At 42.3% G+C, this 18,787-nt stretch overlaps 1 protein-coding gene across 4 annotated transcripts in view; it reads left to right on the top strand.

The window, feature by feature from the left end:
- The first annotated feature begins 2,360 nt into the window (after positions 1 to 2,360).
- The window catches only part of IGF2BP2 (insulin like growth factor 2 mRNA binding protein 2), a 158,215-nt gene continuing 141,788 nt past the window's right edge, over positions 2,361 to 18,787 (top strand). For 2 of the 4 annotated variants that reach the window (XM_004745190.2, XM_004745187.2), the window contains exons 1-2: positions 2,363 to 2,650; positions 4,240 to 4,300. In XM_004745190.2, the coding sequence (XP_004745247.1) occupies positions 2,473 to 2,650; positions 4,240 to 4,300 (239 nt within the window). In that variant the 5' untranslated portion in view covers positions 2,363 to 2,472. Of the gene's footprint in view, positions 2,651 to 4,239; positions 4,301 to 18,787 lie in introns of all 4 variants that reach the window. The other 2 variants (XM_013052596.2, XM_013052595.2) reach the window with 2 other exon arrangements.

Below are 18,787 nucleotides of genomic sequence, written 5' to 3'. Positions count from 1 at the left end.
CCTATTAGTTTGGGAAATAATGGCAAAGTCCATTCCCAACTCCAGAAGCAGTGCAATCCAATCGTTTTTTAGAGAGAGGAACTATGTTAATATTTGAGACTACAGTCAGAATTCAAATAACTGCAATATCTAGTTATACATTATTTTTCCTGCGGACAACTAGTTATTTAAGAACTCCCTCTACCAAAGTATTTTGAAGTTTTTTTTTTTTTTTTTTTTAAGATTTTACCCATTTATTTGACAGAGAGAGAGAGAGATCACAAGTAGGCAGAGAGGCAGGCAGAGAGCCTGGCGGCTGCGGGGGGGAGGGGGGGCTTGATCCCAGGACCCTGAGATTATGACCTGAGCTGAAGGCAGAGGCTCAACCCACTGAGCCACCCAGGTGCCCCCAAAGAAAGTATTTTAAAGCTCATTAGTTCCTAAGAAGAGCATTATGTGTGTGAGCACTGGGTCTCTGCAAACTACTCAGTCCCCCTTCATAGAGACTTCACAACAGCCCTGCAAGGATTGGTTGTTTTATTCCAAGCCACACAGCTAGGGAAAGAAAGGAAGGTTTGAGTCCTATGCCTATGGGGCCTTCCACCTGCCAGTGCGTCCCAAACAAGAATCACCTGGGAGCACTTAAGGAAAATAAAAAAATCCAGGCTCTCAGACTCAGTCTGCAAAGGGGCCTGGAAACAAGCATATTTATTTATTTATTTTTAAACAAGCCGCGCTCCCTCCACCCTCTTTGTCAACAGGAACGACAGTACTTCACGACCCAGCCAGGAGATCTGAACCTGTTTCATCTTCACCGAGAGATCCCCAATGTCCTCAAGAACTGTTTGTTATTCCTCAAGTCAAACCATCACCACCGCTAAGGTCCCCCAGAAGTCCAGATCTTGGAATCTTCTGCCCCTTGTTCACCTCTGAATCCTGCCAATTTTTTTTTTTGTTGTTGTTGTTTCCCCCTGCCCTGTGTAATTTCATTTCCTGGCTGGGCTCTAACCACCAGACTTCCAGCCGGGCCCCGGAACTCCCAACAGCCTCCAGCCCTTCTGGCTCCTTCCCTAGCCCCTCGGCTGGGGCTGCTATCATCCCAACCCTGCCTCTTCCGTCGGTCACGTTGTTTCCTCCGCTTGGAAGGACCTCTTTCCTCCCCGGGCCCTTCCCAATGCTCGGGGAACTCCTACACAGCCCGAGCGCCTCCGCTTCCAACTACCCTCGCCTCCCACCAAGCCAGCTCTGGGATCAAACCCGGCCTCGGAGCCCGGCACCGAGCGTCGGTCCTCCCGGCCGCAGCCCCTGCCCCCTCCCCGCTGGCCTCCCCACCCGCCACCTGGCTTCGCAGCGGCCGCTCGGGAAGCCCTCGGCACTTCCCAGAATAGAGAGCAGCTGCCAACGTCAGGCTGCCGCCCGCCGCGGGGTTCCGGGCGCATGGGGTGCGGGCGGAGGGGACGTGACTCCGTTCTGGCCTTCCGTCTCCCCCCAGCGGGCCGGGAAACTGAGGCCCAAAGCCAGCGGCAACTTCCCCAGGGTGCGCAGTCTGCGAGGGCCCGGCCGGTCCCGGGCCCCAGGCGTCCCGACTCCTGTCCGCGATCCCTCGACCACACGCGCCGCCCGGTCGCCCCGGAGAGCCGGGCGGGGAGCGGGTCTCTGAAAGAGCGCTCCGCCAGGGACCGCGCAGGGCGCCAGACGCGGCCAACTCGCCGCCAAAGTTGCCTCCCAGCCTGCCCTCGCCTCTCACCTCCGAGACACACCTTCCCGCGGGCCCTGGCAGTCGCACTCTCACATCCGGTCCACCTTGCGCACACCCCTCTCGGAGCTCTCCCACGGCCCCTCTCCCTCCCACGTCTGCGGCTCGCGGCCGCTCCCCCGCGCCCCCTCGCGCACTCCCACCCGCGCCCGGGGCGCGCCTTCCCCGCCCCGCCGCACGCCTGGCCTCCGCGCCGCGCCCGCCGGGGCTTCTGGCGCCCGGGAGCCCCAGCCCCGGGCGTCGACCCGCTTCCGCCCGCCCGGCGGGAGGCAGAAGCCCGGGTAGCCGTGCGGGGGGCGAGGGGCTCGGCGGCGCGGGGCGGGGAGGGGGCGCTCGCTCGCTCACTCTCGGCTGCGCACACGCCCGTACAAACTCTCACACAGACACACGCGGGGTGCGCTGCCGCCGCCCGCCGCTGCTCCTCCTCCCGCCACCGCCTTGAGAGGGAGAGAGAGAGAGAGGGAGGCAGAGAGAGCGCTTTGTCCGCGCGCCGCCGCCCGGCCCGGGACTCTGCCCCGAGGAGGCAGCCGCGCCGAGTCCCCGCCTCCGCCTCTGCCCCCGGGCGGGCCGGGCCGGCCGCGGTGGGGGGAGCCAGGCTGAGGGTGGGGGTGGGTGGCGGGCGGGCGGAGGGCGGGGAGGGGGGGCGGAGGAGGAGGAGGAGAGACGAGGGCAGCGGAGGAGGCGAGGAGCGCCGGGTACCGGGCCGGGGGAGCCGCGGGCTCTCGGGGAAGAGACGGATGATGAACAAGCTTTACATCGGGAACCTGAGCCCCGCCGTCACCGCCGACGACCTCCGGCAGCTCTTCGGGGACAGGAAGCTGCCCCTGGCGGGACAGGTCCTGCTCAAGTCCGGCTACGCCTTCGTGGACTACCCCGACCAGAACTGGGCCATCCGCGCCATCGAGACCCTCTCGGGTAAGCAATCGCCGCTACCCCCCTCCCCCCGCCTCGCCCAGCTCAGGCCGGGACGGCGCCCGGAGGGAGGCCGAGCCCTGCGGGCGGCGCCCGGCAGGGGCTCCCGCGCCCGCACCCTCACTTCCAAGCACCAGACCCTCAACTCTCGCCGCCGGCCGGATCCCGGGACGGCCCTCTCCCCTCCCCCCACCACTCCGGACTCACCCCCTGCCCTCCCAGCCGCAGCCCGGGGGCGACCCCCGAGCCGCTCCGAGGGTGCCCAGGGCTCGCTCGCTCTCTGGGGGCACCCTTCCTCCCCCTGGCTCCCCGAGCTGCTCTCCAGAGTTTCCCCACCCCCATCCTCAGAGAGCCCCCGTCCCCTCTCTTCCCTGACCTTCCCGTCACCCCCTTTGTCAGGGACCCCCTCCAAATCCTGCATCTCTTTCTCCCTTGACCGGACCTTACCCTTTTCCGTGCCTCGTGCCCGGGACCTCTGGCCCTCTGGCGTTCCCTGAGCCGCACTCTCCTTTCAAGCCCCCCTCCCCACCTCGCCTCGCGGTCCCCCACTTTCGGCACCCCCTCGGCGCCACCCTGATGATCCCCTCCGAGGTTTTGGGGCTTCCCCAACCCCAGCCCCTGCACGACGGCACATCTCTCCAGGTCCTCTCCCGAACCTCAGTCCCCTCTCTCTCGTCTCTCAAGCGCTCCTATTTTTCTCTGAATTTTTTGTCCGATTTTATTGAGAAGAACTCGGGGCTGGGGGCTTTCCGCCGTCCGTCCCCCCGCCTCCCGCTCGGCCAGAAGCACCTTTTTACGAGGTGCCCTGTCTCAACTCGGTGGGGGCCCGGGCTGAGAACCGGGAAAGAGGCGACCGGGGGGCCCGCGAGAGCGCTGGAGCCCAGACGGGAGACGGAGAGCGACACACACACACTCGCGCGCGCGCGCACTCACCAACTCTCCCTCTCGCACACGCACCGCTCGGAGCCGCGCTCGCCCCCGGGCCGGGAGCCTGCGCCCCCCGAATCCCGGCCCGGCGGGAGCCCCTTCCCCACTGGCGAGTGGGGTGGGGGCGGGGCGGCAGCGAGGCCAAGGTGACACCCAGGAGCCGGCCGGGACTGGACTCTCGTAGAAGCGGTCCCCCGGGTGGTGGGGGGGCAGGAGGAGAGGGTCGGTGCGTCTTCTCGGGGCCACCGGGTGGAGAGGGCAGGGAGGGGAGCGCAGCGGAGCCTTCGGGGCGCGGGTTAGCGGTATGGAGAAGTGGGGGCCGGGAGAGGAGCGGGGCCGCGCCAGCCCTGCAGCTTGAGTTTCAAATGAGCTCATCCTTTCAAATTGGCGCCGCTCTTTATTAAATTTGTTTTTCCGGTAGTGCCACCCACAGCTATACCTGAGGTCGGATCCGGGCTCGCGCCCTTCCCACCTCGTCCCAAGACTGGGGGCGCCCACCTTGCTTCCCACTGGGAACCAAGTTTGCCCAGCTGGAGCCGGGTAGGAGACCCCTGGAGGGCGCCCGAAGGCGGAGCCCGAGCGTAGAGTTCTGTGCGTGCCCCTCCTAGACCCCCGCCGGTTTTTATCTAAGGAAGGTTCTGAGTGCTTTAATTTCTGTTTTAAAGGTAAAGTGGAATTGCATGGGAAAATCATGGAAGTTGATTACTCAGTCTCTAAAAAGCTCAGGTAAATATCTTTTACTTAGTTATTTTGTGATACGGCTTACGTAAAAATACAAAAATACGCTCCGTTTTAAAAAACGTGCCTTTATAGTTTAAAAAAGGGCTTTTGTTTGTTTTGTTAGTGGAGATAACACAGTTTAGAAAGTTACACTTTTTACTTTCATTATATAAGGTGTTGACTGTGCTTGGGAATATATGGTGCCTTATTGGGGGTGAGGGGTGGCGAACCCTAGCTGTGTGAAATTCGCTGGGACCGTTAAACTTGTTTATCAAAACTTGCCTCCCACCCCTACCCCCAGCACAGTGGCAACAAATGCTTGTCAAGACTTCCTGTGAGATGTTAAGAGTAAATATTTACTTTGTCAGCTAAATTGCTTAACTAAACTTCGCGATTAATTAGGTTTTTTTTTTTTTAAAGATAGCTCAACGTTGAATAATAAAATAATTCAGTAAGGGGGTCAATATTTTGCATAGCACTCTAAAGAAGAAGGTTGTTTGGATTGGATGGCAGTTAAAAAGCCAGACTTTTTTAGTCAGTGAGACTATTGACTATTGCTTCTGAGCGTTTTGTTGTTGTTGCTTTTAAGATATGTTTGAGGCTGAACAAGAATTTTTGTGAAATCTGTAGGTTATATTTAAGTGCACTGTTGTTAATAAAAGAGTAAAGAGCTTTGTGGAAGTTGGATTTCTCCACAGTGATTTGCCTACGTGAGAAATATCTATGAGGAGACAATGAGGGAGAACATCTTTGTTTAAAGTTTATTGTGGACTTTAAATCGGGCCCTTTATTACTCATTCTAGATTCTTTTTCTCCCATGTGTCGTAACTTAGTTTATATCCCATTCACATACATTTCTTCACCATTAGTCATTAAGTAGCTGGATTGAAAACTCTAAGTGAAGTCTTTGATTTACCACCTTTACCATTTGTGATACTCAACAGTGTAACCACTAACTTGATTTTTACCAGGATTGAATAAATTTTAAAACAAACTGACTAATTTTATAAATACTTAGATGTTTTGTTAAAGAGGTTTTAAAAACTGTGGGCGTCTTTTCAGATACTTTTATTTTAACTAAGCAACAGAATATCTTTTGTTTGCAAATGATTCTGTGAGGTGTCACAAAGCTACTGACTTTAGAAAAAGGCAAAAGTTATGATTTGCAGCTTCATGTGTAATATTAAGCTAGTTCTTCTCTCCAGGAACAGATGTAATGTGTAACTGGTTTTTCAGTTAAGTGTTTTAATTTGTAAACTTTTCTATAATTTTTTTTTTGCCTGAGAAATTCAAGTTCAAACTTTCTGATATATTAAGTACTTATTGTAATTTAAATTACTCATCTTACAGTACTTGAAAATTTGATGAATATATTGAGTAAGGCTTGAAAAAAGCACCTATAATATTTGATGGGCTATTATTCTATAAATGCCTGATTCTATGGGCTGTATGTGCTGGGGGTATAGCTGTTTTAAGCTGTTTTATAACCCTTTTTGGGTTATAATTAATAAAAATCACTTGAATTTTAACTTTGTTTACTTGGTGTCTCATTTCATGTTGCAAAGTACATTATTTCATGTTGCAATGTAAGTGAAATACTAAAGCATCTGAAGTTATTAACTTATCCTGAGCCTGCTCACAAATAAACTTCTTCTAAACTTTTTCTTTCAAAATGAAGAGGTTATTTATTATTAGCCAGAGTATCATTTAGGTAGTTTTGCTGTGTTTATGTAAGAGTTCAGAATTAAAAGCATTCCCAATTCTTTAGTATTAATTAAATAAAGAGCGAACTAGGACTTACATAGTCCTATTAGTACATGATTTCTTTGAACATGTGGGCAATGTGAAATACCTAGGAGGTAGATTAAATACGCTGTGTATGATTCACTACACTGAAGACGTCTGACATACCAAATGTATGCATAAGCTGCTGCTGTAGAGGGTTGCATCATTTCTGATTGGATGGTTTTACTCTTTTTTCCCCTTTCCTTTATTGGTTTAAAATGCAGGAATTAGTTGCTTGTACTACAGGCTAAGGGAGAGATGGCTCATGACTGGCGTTGTGTACTGAGCTCAGACCCTGGGATGAAGCAGCTGTATGTTCTCATGTACAGGGCACTATCACAGTGCTGGCTTTCAAAAAGCAGGGTACTGTGACATTTGAAACCAAAGCTTTTAGGTTATATGGTGACTATTTTGGTGTTCCTTTGTTGCATTTCCATGAAATCTCACAAGTTAGAAGTCGATTTGTCAGCGTTAAGTCAGTTCTATATGTGGTTTTTGTGTTAGTTGAAGTGAAAATGTGAAGAAAACAATTCATCCTCATTGCTTGCTTCCTTAAAAAAAAAATCATTCAACAATTGAGTGCTCATTTTCCTTATATTGTTCTGATTTCTTTCTGTTTGCAAGAATGAACTTTACTATCTACATTCCAAATAGATTTTTTTTTTTTTTAAAGCAAATGATACTTTGGGAGGAGATGTTTTTATCTTAAGTCATGAAATTATTGGCATGCCATTTGCTTACCAATTGGGTCTTTTGTTAAGTATCCTTCTAGCGTCATTTTACATGTGCTATTAGAGCAGACAGACTAGATAACCCTTATTTTCTCAGGGTCCTCAGAAGCACTAAACTCTTTTTCTTTTTTGCCACATGTGTTTCATTCTTATTAGATGCAAATTATTATAATGCAAACCATAGACAAACCATCTATTTTTCTTACTTGCTAAGTTGGTTTCAAGCTTTGTTGAATATGAATCTTTGGATTGTTTTTCTCTATTCATATTTCTTGGTACTATGTATAAATCAAAGATTGCTTAAAGAGGAAGAACCTGGTAGTGACTTTAAAATTCTGTTAAAAGTTGTGGAAACTTCCTTGAGAGAAATTTCATTTTTGATGTCGAGGAGAGTTTAGTTTAAATACATATACAGATATCTGCATATGGACCTACACACATGCACACACACAAGCACATGTCACATAAATTGTTTTGGACTAAGACATACGTGAACCTGAATGTGCTTTGTAACTAAACTTGAATGATTCTGTGAGAAACAACACTTTGAAAAATGCAATTTTTACCCACTGCTAGGAAGTAACCAAGTGTTGCTAGACATGCTTTCACTGAGATGGTGTGAATACTATGAGGTAGTGTAGGAAAAAGCTATGAATTTGTCTTTCATGAGTTAAAAATCAGTAATTGTGTTCTATCCAATGCAAATGAATTCGGTCTCCTATAGGAATGTTAAAGAAAACAGTATCTCAATTGTATTTTGCTTGTATGTACTACATTGTGTATAGTTGAATTAAATACCAAAAAGAAAAAAAAAATCATCCAACCTCAAGCCCTCCCTTCAACAAAAGCTTTTGCTGCATCAATTTTTAATTTTTTAGCAATAGAAAAGACTTTTTAAGGTTAAAATCATATGATAACCTTCTATTTAAAGAACTTGTTGAATTAAAAATTAATCCCTGAATTTAATTATACAGATTACATGTGTGGATATAACATATATTAATATAAAATATATGTCAAAGTGTAAGGTAACTTATGATTTGACTATGAGCTGGACATTTAGTTTCCCATTTTTAAAAAAGCTAATAATTTTTTCATATGTTTCTAGGCAATGCCATAAAGAATTACACATTTTTGTGACCTTTAAGAGATAAGAATTAGAATTGAAATAGAAGCAATAAAGAAAAAAACTAGTTGATAATTTAGGTGATAATGTAGATTAAAAGTTGTAGCTTACAAATATTAAAAGACTGGCCATTTGATGTTTTATATCATTTAGCTAAATTTTAAAAACCATTGAAAGCTGCAAATCAAAATACTTTTTATGTGCTACTTGATTTCCAATTGGTCAAATTCATCTCAGTTTTAAATTTGTATTGTAGCAATTTATAACAGTACTAAATGACTACATCTCCCCAGTAATTCTAAAAGGAGTTTTGGTGATGTTTAATACATTTGTCAAGTAGTGTTTTTTAAAAAAATAATGTTTCCTTGTAATTATGGCTGGATATAAGATGACCAGTAAGGGATGGTCTCAGAGTTTTGTGTTTTGTTCTTTTAACCTGAGATTATATGAGAGAAGATTAGTAGTATTTGTACAATAGCTTTTATACATGGTGATATAATATATTTTCTTTAAGAAGAATTTTTGAAAGGACATTAGATGATTTAGAACTAATCGTGAATCAAAATTTACATCTAACTATTTTGAGTAGGTGATTTGTTTTGTGGAGGTTGCTGCAGTTTTTCAGCTGGGGGCATGTAAATGAGGTTGAAAAGTACAGAAGAGGATAGTAACGGGCACATTTATTAAAAGTCAAAACAATGAAAATCAGATTTCTACAGGAACTTTTTACATATATCTGATACTTTTCAACTTTCTAAATATTTGCTGTCTATTGCTGAATCACTCTTCCAAGTCTTCTAATGAAATTCTCAAAAGTAGATGAGCAATTGGTCAGAGTTGTGAGAGGATATTATTTGAGCTAAGTGTGTCATCTCTGTGATTCAGTGGGGTGTGTGCACATGGATGTCTGTGTGCATGTGTGCTTTGTGGGGGACAGTATTTTCAGACAGATGGTATCAAGAGGGAAGAGGAGGAAATCTTTAATTGAGCAACATTTGCTCTGGATTTTAGAATCTGACACGGCAAATGAAAATTGCTAGATATTTGAACCTTGTGACAAAGGGACTCAGTGTTTGCTTTGAGTGATGCATAACTCTTGTAGGTGGTTAACCTTTTGGAAGCCAGGGCTCAGGCACCTATAGTGGCTTCTGCCCTAAGTGTGCTGCTGGGAGGACGATGCAATGCACAGTCTACTCTCCCTTTTGTTAGATAGCCCCTCTCACACAGTTAGCTCAGTGATTCTGTGAAGGCTCTGATAATGGATAAGCCATTTTATAAATGTTAGAGAATTCAAGATTTGAATATGCATTTTCATTTAGCAATTCCATACTGTGGAAGACAGTATATTATTTTGCACAACAACTCTGACAGAATCAATTTCATTAGAAACATAAATATTGAACTGGTTTCTTCGGAGACTTTTAAAAAAGTTTCAAAATGTATTTTTAAAAATTCCACTTACGTGCCACCAAAGTGTCTTTACATTCTTTTTGGTGTTGAAGAAGAGAGTTGTGTGGCTTGGCTAAGCCAGTTTGTTAAACCAGTTTTCTGAAACTTTTAGTCAAAAGCATAATTTATCAAAAGTTATGATTAACTTCTTAATTTGAAGTATTGGGATGGTTCCATTTAACAAAACATGCCCAAGTAATTTATTAGTCAAGGCTTATCCTTTTTACACTGAAATTCAAGTCGAGTCAGTTTGGGTAGTCATTCAGAACACTATCATTGAAGAAAACGTAATAGCAAATAAACAACAAGCACCTACCAGTAAAGATAACAGTCTTTCCTCCCATTTGTCATCATTAAAATATTTTTAAAAATCTTTTACTTTATAATTTGACTTCATGCTTACAAACTTGTAATTTTCATTTGGTGGCATGGACTGTATGGGTTCTATTTCGGGCAGCAAAATTGTAGAGTGCTCAGAGCATTATTTTTAAGGTTTTTCTTTTCCTGTCTTGATCATGTACTTTGGTCTTTCCATAAAATAGTGAAGAAAAATTATTTTCTTTTATAGAAAAATTCAGGTTCTGTTGCTTTGGTTTCCAAAGACAAAGGAGGATATGATAATTGTTTCTTTAATTTGGTTTAGAGTTGGAGGGCATATTGAGGTAAAGATTAAGTAGATCGGAGAAAATGGATGCTTTTATATTAATAGCAGGCCATCAGATCTAAAAGCTAACCCATTGCCCAACATTGAATAGATATATGTCTCCTTCCCAAGCCTCTCTTTCTCACTGCGTAATAGGCTTGCATTTTTGAGATATATTTTGTTCATTTATTCTTGGATTTCTTTGTTATTTATCTATTCTGTACTTTATTTTTAAAATGTGACCATTCCTTAGAATTTTCCCATTCTGTGTACTATCAAGAATATTTCATAAAATAGGTGTTTTAATGAGTCCAATAAGTGAAAATTAAGAGTTCTGATGCATGTTTTAGACTTTTTGATATTTATCTGTGTCATAAGAACTGTTGTACCTAATGACCAGGAAAATATTTTGGGACCATTGCAATGAGAATATTTTCAGCTTTTCTCATTATGATATAATTAATATGGTGCCAGTGTGTGAGAATTTGCTTCAGGGCTAAGCTTGGATTTTTAATTTTTGTTTTAAATGTGATCAGAAAGGTTGCTTCATGATTCCATGTGTTGTTGTGTAAATAATGCTAGTAGTGGATACATGTATTTTTATGTGCCTGCATTGTATATTCATATAGTACGGTTGATGTCCCAGCCCCTTCAACACATTATTTCATTTATTCCAAATAATAATTATGTGAAGAAGATAGGACAAGTAATTTCGTCCTTTTTTTTTTTTTTTTTTTTGATGAGGAAACTTAGTTTCAGAAAGATTTAATAATTTGCCTAAGGCCGCATGGCTATTAAATAGTGAAGCTGTGGGTAGAGCCCAGGTCTTCTGATCCTCAGTCCAGCATGCTGAGACTTTTTCCCCCTCTTTTTTAAGTTAAAGAAGTCAGTCAAAAACATTGGAGGGCTCAAAGGGTGCTTCTCAAGAGTGATGAAAATATTTGAAAATGGATTTGTTTGTGAATGACCCTTTGCAGTCTTATTCTTACATCAATCTGAGTGATCTGTACTTTGTTACGATTTTTTAGAAACAAAAATAATTAGAAACAAACAGAGGCAATTTAAACGTTACCAGCAGCATTACCTCCTCCCAGCACCATGCTCGCCCATAGACAGAAGTGGGGTTGGAGTTTGTTGCTTTTTTCAGTGGTTGCGTTCCTTGTGCTATGAAATAGAACACTGCCAAGAAAGACGTATCTCTCGACATCTTGCGCCACATGCATGAGGCAGTGAGCTATCGCTCTGGTCAAGACTGTAAGCCTTGTGGTAAAGGAAAGTCTAGCTCAAGGAATCACTTGGGTGGGTTCTTCCTGCGTTTTTAACCACCCCATTGCTGGAGGTCAGGACTATGTTTTGGTTTCTTTTCTTAGTGTCTGCCAGGTCTTTCCCTAGATGTGGTGTCTCTCTGCTTCCCTTGCTGTACAGAATATGGCCTTTGGCCTCTCCTGTGGGGATGGAAGGAATATTGGTCGGATAGCACCCGTGAAGTTTTCAGAGATCTTCATTAATGATATAACCACTCAAAAACATATACTAAATAACACAGTTTGTGAAGTGCAGTTCATTTTCCCTTAATTGTAAACTTCTCCTGCACTTATCCTCTTGTTTCCTTTAACTTTGGGATACTGTCCTGTGTATATGGTGGTGGTGGAAGGGAGGAAGGCACTATCAAGAAAATAATAGGTGAAAAGATTATTTCCAACTCCCCACACATTTCATTTCTTTAAGTTAGGATAGTATGGAGTAGGATATTGCACGATCTGTGGAATTCTGACTCTGAAGATGAGGAAGGAAGGTAACTAATGCTTAGAAAGCAGTTCCTGTGTTAGGGGCTGCCCTAGGCCTTCTGTATCTTATTTTATCCTCACAATAGCCAGGAGAGACCTGTACTTCATCCCTATTCCAGATAGAGCTGTAAAGCTTCAGGCTCAAAAGCAATTCCTTCTTCCACCTGACCAAACCTGCTTCAAAGAAACAGTGGTCCTATTACCTTTGCTCTCCTCCTAATTTGAATATAGTAACAGCACCCTACCAGTTAAGCAGGAGTTGTGATAATGTTTACATAGGCTAGAGAGTAACTTTGTATCTTTTTCCCAACTCAGAATAAGAAATAAAATTTACATGTATACAACAGATATGCTGAGGAAGAGAAGGGACTGAAGTTTGGTTATTTTTAAATATAATATAAATGAAAAGCAGCTAAAAGTGTTAGTCATAATTGTAGGACACTTTTTGAAGTAGTCTTTCCTATTGTAGGAGACGTTAGTAATGATGAAAGAGAGATGTTTTTAAAAGTCATTGTGGCTGAAAATGTAGTGTAAAAAAACATAATGTGTACGCAGTGTGGGGAGAAGGTCTGTATTCATGCCTTTGGCCCAGATATATATTTTTTAAATCCTGAAAAAAGACCCAGGCTTTTTTGTTTAGGACTTAAGAATGTTGTACAAAGTTTGGCATGGTTTCATTTTCATCTGTATGTAAAAAAATGTGTATGGTCTAGAGAAGGGAAATATGGGATTCTCACACTTTGCTTTTCATAAAATGATTCATCCAACATTAGAAAAGTTTAAACCTTTCTGACACATGAAAATGTCAGTGAAAGCATAGGGAGTAAAAAGATCTATATGTTCTTTTTGATACAATACTTAAACATTATATATATAGTACATTGGTGACTTTTTTAAGTATATAAGACACAAGATACAATTATACTATCAGTGAAATATGAGATCTACAAGAATTTTGCTTCTAGATATAGAGGTTGTGCTTTTTTGATAAAATCATAATCTTATTAGCTTTATTATGATTAAAAAATAATGACTTTTCTCCATCAAGAACCTCTAATAGAGCTTAAAATGTTATCAGAGAAGACATTTTTATTATCTTGCTACATCTCTTTTCTCTTTCTCTTCAAAAAGTAAAGCAAAAATATGTAATCGAATGGTGATTCTGCAGACAGGTTAACTTCATTCAAACCAATTCACAAAATAAAAGATATTTTGAGAAAGCTCATGTGAGGACAGGCGATAACTATATCATATGGAGACCTTTTAACTGAGTCCCTCCTGATTGTTGTGATTTTAACAATGTATAACGAAAAATGGATGTTTTTCTTCATTCTATGGGTAAGATTTTGGAGTAAAATATTTGTGCATCTTTGAGAGAGTCAGAGGTAGATGATTCAACAGTTTAACACTAAAAAAAAAAATGGAGTTTATCCTCTTCAAGTAGAAGGAAGGAAGAAGGGAAAGAGAGAAAGAAAGAGAGATAGTTGGAGGGAGAGAGGGAAAGAAAGAGGCCAGGAGATAGGCGGCCATAGGAGCATAGGTGACTGAGTGAACATGTCACACAGCTCATGCATTCTCTAATTTCAGAGCACAGGGGAAAGCCTGGTGTTCACTGATAGTGCATAGAACACAGTAAGTGACTCCTCCAGTGGTGCCAGCAGGACTGAAAATCTCAGTTTATTCTTTGACGTTTAAAAACTCTAGGAATATGTGGCTGGCCTGCCCCACAAAAGGTTTTGCATTTCTTTCTATGAGGCCCTGTACTGGCCACTTCCTCTCTCTCTCTCTCTCTTTCTCTCTTTTACTCTCATTCTCCTTCCCCTTTGCATTTCCGTGGGGATGGCTGGGCAGGGCTGGAAGGTGTCTGGTGTGCAGGCCTGCCTCCAGTGTAGTGCCCCCTCGCTAGCTGAGTTTGGGGAAGCCAGGGAGGCGTGTGTGTGCTTGCTCAGTGTGTTGGAATGTATGGGTTCTGGGGCATACACTTACTGGGAAAGTGCAGTAGACAGACAGACACACACATATACACACACAACACAGACACAGATGCACACACACACACATGCACGCACTCGTCAGTGGTTGAGTGGTGATGTCAAACATTGCTGGCTTTTATGAAGAGCTGAAAATTTGGGAAGGAATTTCACAGTGGTGAAAGTTTGGGATACCCCCCCACCCCGAGTGCAATTGTATTTATTCTTTGTAAAGGGAAAACACTTTTTTTTCCCCCAAATACCATTGAAGGATAGAAAAAAATTTTGTGGATGCATAATCTGGCCTTGCTCCTGGATCTTGCTGTACTTTTTCCGCCTCTCTCTTTATATGAGCAGTGATGTCTTCAAATCATGGACACTGAATTTGTAAAATAAGCTTTTGAAAACTCTGAGTTTTGTCAGTGCTAATGGTGATAGAATCAAGGATCTTTAGAAACCAGGTTTTAAACTCAGATATTTTAAAATGTAGGATTTAGTCTCCCTTTTGAAGAATAAATAATAAAATACTAGTCAATGAATACTTCTAATTCTTTTGTTACTTAATATTTTTTAGTATTTTACATTCATTTGTTTTTTTTTATTCACAAAAGATTTGAGATAACAACAGTGCTGTTTATTCAATTATTTGAAATAAAGAAGAGAGGGATTTAGTTTTATGAAGTAGGTAAGTGAAAGTGACATTTTCTTTTAAGGGTTATAAAAGAACTGGGAACAGGTGGTCGGTTCTAAAATAATTCTTTATATATCTTAGGAGATTTGCCAGGAAGAGTTGGTTCATTGATTTTTGTATTAATGGTTTGCTCTCCATGTCTATTTCAGTGATTTCAAAATAATAATTTTGATATTGGAAATTTGTGGCTTCAGTTCACTATTATGGAAAAGATGTTAATATCTGCCTTAAAAATTTCCAGGCCTGCCTGGGGTGCCTGGGTGGCTCAGTCGTTAAGTGTCCGACTCTTGATTTCAGCTTGGGTCATGATCTAAGGGGGATGAGATCGAGCCTCACTTCAGGCTCTGTGCTCAGCAGGAAGTCGAGCCTGCCTAAGATTCTCCCACTCCTACCTCTCCCCCTTCTTGAGTGCTCTCTCTAAGATAAATAAATAAAATCTTTAAAAAATATTTCCAGGCCAAAGTCCTACCTTTTCTTCCCCCATGGTAGTATGTTTTACAGTATGTTCCACAAAACCTTAGGATTCTGAAAAGATGCCAAATTCATGGGAAGGAAGAAGTGGACATATTTACATGGGAGATTCTGGCTTCTTAACCACCTTTCAGTCAGAAAACAGCTATATTCATTGCAGTTTTATGTATCGGAATTCAGTCTAGATTTTGGTTCAGAAAAGAGGTTTGCTGCTTTAAACAACAGTTTGAAAGTTATCTGTCCTATAGTATGTATTTCCGTGCCTTGAATCTGTTCCTTGTTCAGGCATTCCAGCAGATCCAAAGCTCTTTCTCAACGAAAATTTAGACCCTGCCTTTGCTACTTCTAAGTCTACTTCCTGTGGAATGGCCTGTCACTTTCACTTTAGTAACAAATGTTTGCTTTGCCAACTGCATGCCAGACTAAGTAAATCTATGGATTTTTCTATAATCAATAGCACAGAATGTTTGCCCTTCGGGAACTTTCTAGGGAGCTCCTTGGCCAATGATTGCAGTCCAGTTTTTGGCAGAGCCTTTAGAGTCAACTAACTCTGAAGAGTCATGGGTCTGTGACATGGGACCCACTTCTTCATCAACAGCATGTTTTTGGTTCAGGAGGTCCAAGCACGTTGGCCCTCCTGCCCCTTCTTCAAGCAGAGCACCCTTCCTTTTATCTGTTGCATTTGGTGAGTTTCCATGAGTTTCCATAAACACAGAGGTGATCTTCAGAATATTTTCAACTAGTTAGAATGGACACCTTGCAAGTCAGAGGGAACATAAACCATTCTCTAATACACATTTGCACAGCATCAGTCCTACATGAAGGAGTCTTGTTCTAAAACAGGGTATTATTGACCCCTGGGTGGCTCAGTTGGTTAAGTGTCTGCCTTCTGCTCAGGTCATGATCCCAGGGTCCAGGGATGGACCCCACATCAACCTTCCTGCTCTGTGAGGAGCCTGCTTCTCCCTCTGCCTCCCTTTCTTTCTCTGAGTCTCATGAATAAATAAATAAAAGCTTAAAACAGGATATTACTTCAAAGAATATATGTTATTCTCTCAGTGATTTCTTAACATGTGGTCAGGGACTCTTGGGGGCAGTATCTAAAGTCCCTGGACTTTGTCTTCTGTGTTATTTAAGAGACTCCTGAATGGTTTTCATGCCCAGAGAGAGGAGGCTCCCCTCTGAGCTCTGTTCTGTGCCCTGTGCTCCATTGCTCCTGCTTCCCTGAAGACTGGTCTTTGAAGATTGCTGATTTCATATCATACATTCAAGTTTCATAGTAAGATTTTACAAAAAACCACGATATATTTACAGGGGTCCACACTCAAATACCTGCAGATGATGTAAGTGGTGGCAAGGCGGACTTCTGTGACGTACAGGAGAGTTAACTCTTAAGTCAGCCAACTGCTACCCTGTGGAAATGTAAGGCTAGCCTTCTCAAATCTGATTTTTCAGAAGAATCTGGAAGTCAAGGTTCTTATGTTAAATACTGGCAACAATTCAAAAAATTTTGTAGCGACTGTGAGGGATCAAAGAAGATAACTTGTGGGTTGAACCTGGTCCATGGGTTGCTGTTTTGCAGTTTCTGCCACATGAAAATTCTGCACCTTCTGTAAAGATTCTCTCCATTATGCCTAGTATCTCCTACCCTAAGGCTTGCCTATGAGTGAGAGGGGAAAGTCCTTCTCTTGATAAACTGAATAAACTCGTATGTCTCTTATCTAATGATGATGATAGCTGCTTGGAAGCTCAAAATTAAAATTATGTCTCCGTTGAAGCAGCCTTCCTTAGTCTAGTTTCCTGAAATAATTATTTTCTCTACTGAACTGTACCTTACACTTTAAATTTTATATAATTATTATGTTTCTATTATATGAAACCATCTGAAATGCTTTCATAAATTTAGAATGTACATATGTAGAGTATACATATAATCTTATGTATATGCTATTTCATTATACGTGTTCATGAGAAAAAAAAAAGCCCTATTTTCATATAACTGGAGGAACATAGTTCCTCATCAATCTCAATTACACCTTCTCCAATTAGACACTGGGCCATCTATAGATGAAGTTTTAAACTGTTTTCTAAGAAAATATGATTCTCATATGTCTAGGAAACATTTTTTTAAGTAAGAGCTTGAATTCTGCCTGTAAATCAACATCTGATGTAAGGCAGGTAATTTTAAAAGCATAGTGTGTACTTGGCAGGAAAATTCAGTGGTGAAAAGTAGTGCTTTTAAATATTTTGAAAAGTTTTGGTTACTGTTACACTTTCTTGTATTTAAGTTGAGGAAATTGAAAGCCGTATGGATTCTGCTTCTGGGTCCTGCATGCAGTAAATACTCATTAAGGCCAAACTAAACGGAAACTGCCAGTTACCTAAGGGACCTTTACAAAAAAAAGAAACAAAAATACACACACACAAAAAGCAAAAACAACGCAAAACCCAAGAAAACTAAAAAACAAAAAACTAGTAGAATAGTTGGATTATCATTTTTAAAATGTATCTTTTTATTCTAAAGCTTACATGAAATGAAATTGCTCATTTGGAGGAATCGCTATAATGGTGGTGAGGAGCATGTCTTGGAGAACATAAATTATATCGCCTGTGGTAAGACAAATAGGGTGGCATATAGGAGTCTGAGAATTCAGGGTTTCATTTGGTTTTCCTCATTTGTGAAGGATCTAATGGTCACGGGTTCCACAAAAACAGCCAACTAATATTTATTGGACTGATCTTTTGAACTTTACAGTTTTGAAGTTCCACGAGATCTGGCTCTTGTTTTGTTTTTTATTTCCACTGGTGCATCTTGAATGCCTTGAAAAGTGAAATGAGCTGCTCATTAAATATTTTTCAACTTTTAAACAACTAGAGCCATACTAAGGTATCCTTAATAATTTGCTTTTATTTCTTTTCCTTGTCTTTATTTTCAGACTGAGGGTGGGGAGAAATAGCAGTTCAAAGATTTTACTCTTTTGTGAATGGGTTTGGCAGTCTCTGTACTGAATGAATCTTTGGCCTAAGTGGAATGAAGCCTTCATGGGCATTTTAGGTACAAAGGCCCTTTAAAAACAAAAGTTGCACTGCAAAGAGCTGTTGCACAGGGCCACAAAATGAGTTTTGGAAGGTAGAGCTTTAGATCTGGTGGAACCAGAGTAGGTTTTCCAAATCAGTCTTTTTCTTTCTTTCTTTTTTTTTTTTTTTAAGATTTAATTTGTTTATTTAACAGACAGAGATCACAAGTAGGCTGAGAGGCAGGCAGAGAGAGAGGAGGAAGCAGGCTCCCTGCTGAGCAGAGAGCTAGATGCAACGCTTAGTCCCAGGACCCTGGGATCATGACCTGAGCCGAAGGCAGAGGCTTTAACCCACTGAGCCACCCAGGCACCCAAATCAGTCTTTAAAAAAAATAATAATTATAATAATAATAATAAGGGTGGGTTAATCTTAGTAATACCGGATTCATTGAGATTACTCAAAAATACAATTTTTTATGTAGGTATTTCTTTCTCCAACCCAAATTACATTAAAAGTCTGGCAGGAATCACAGAAGAAACACACACATGTACACATACCCAAAATGGCTATCCTCCTATTGCAAGATAGTAGGTGGATACAAGAAGCAAGTTAAGGTGTGTTTTTATGTAGTAAATCAAAGATGATCAGTTTATGCAGACAGCGTCTGAAGTTGTTGTGAGAAAATAGACAAGTGCAAAAATGACAGAATTTACCAATGGGTGAGATAATTCATACCCAAGGAGATGACTGATCTTAAAATACATGTTAATTGCAAAACAAGATGCTGTCAAATGCTCTGTATTAGTAATCTTTCCCTGCATA

This window comes from Mustela putorius, unplaced genomic scaffold, assembly GCF_011764305.1.
Source record: "Mustela putorius furo isolate JIRA1106 unplaced genomic scaffold, ASM1176430v1.1 tig00003834_pilon_pilon_pilon, whole genome shotgun sequence".
NCBI classification, from domain to species: Eukaryota; Metazoa; Chordata; class Mammalia; order Carnivora; family Mustelidae; genus Mustela; species Mustela putorius.
Note: the sequence above shows the minus strand (reverse complement) of the source record. Positions and strands in the feature narration are given on the sequence as shown.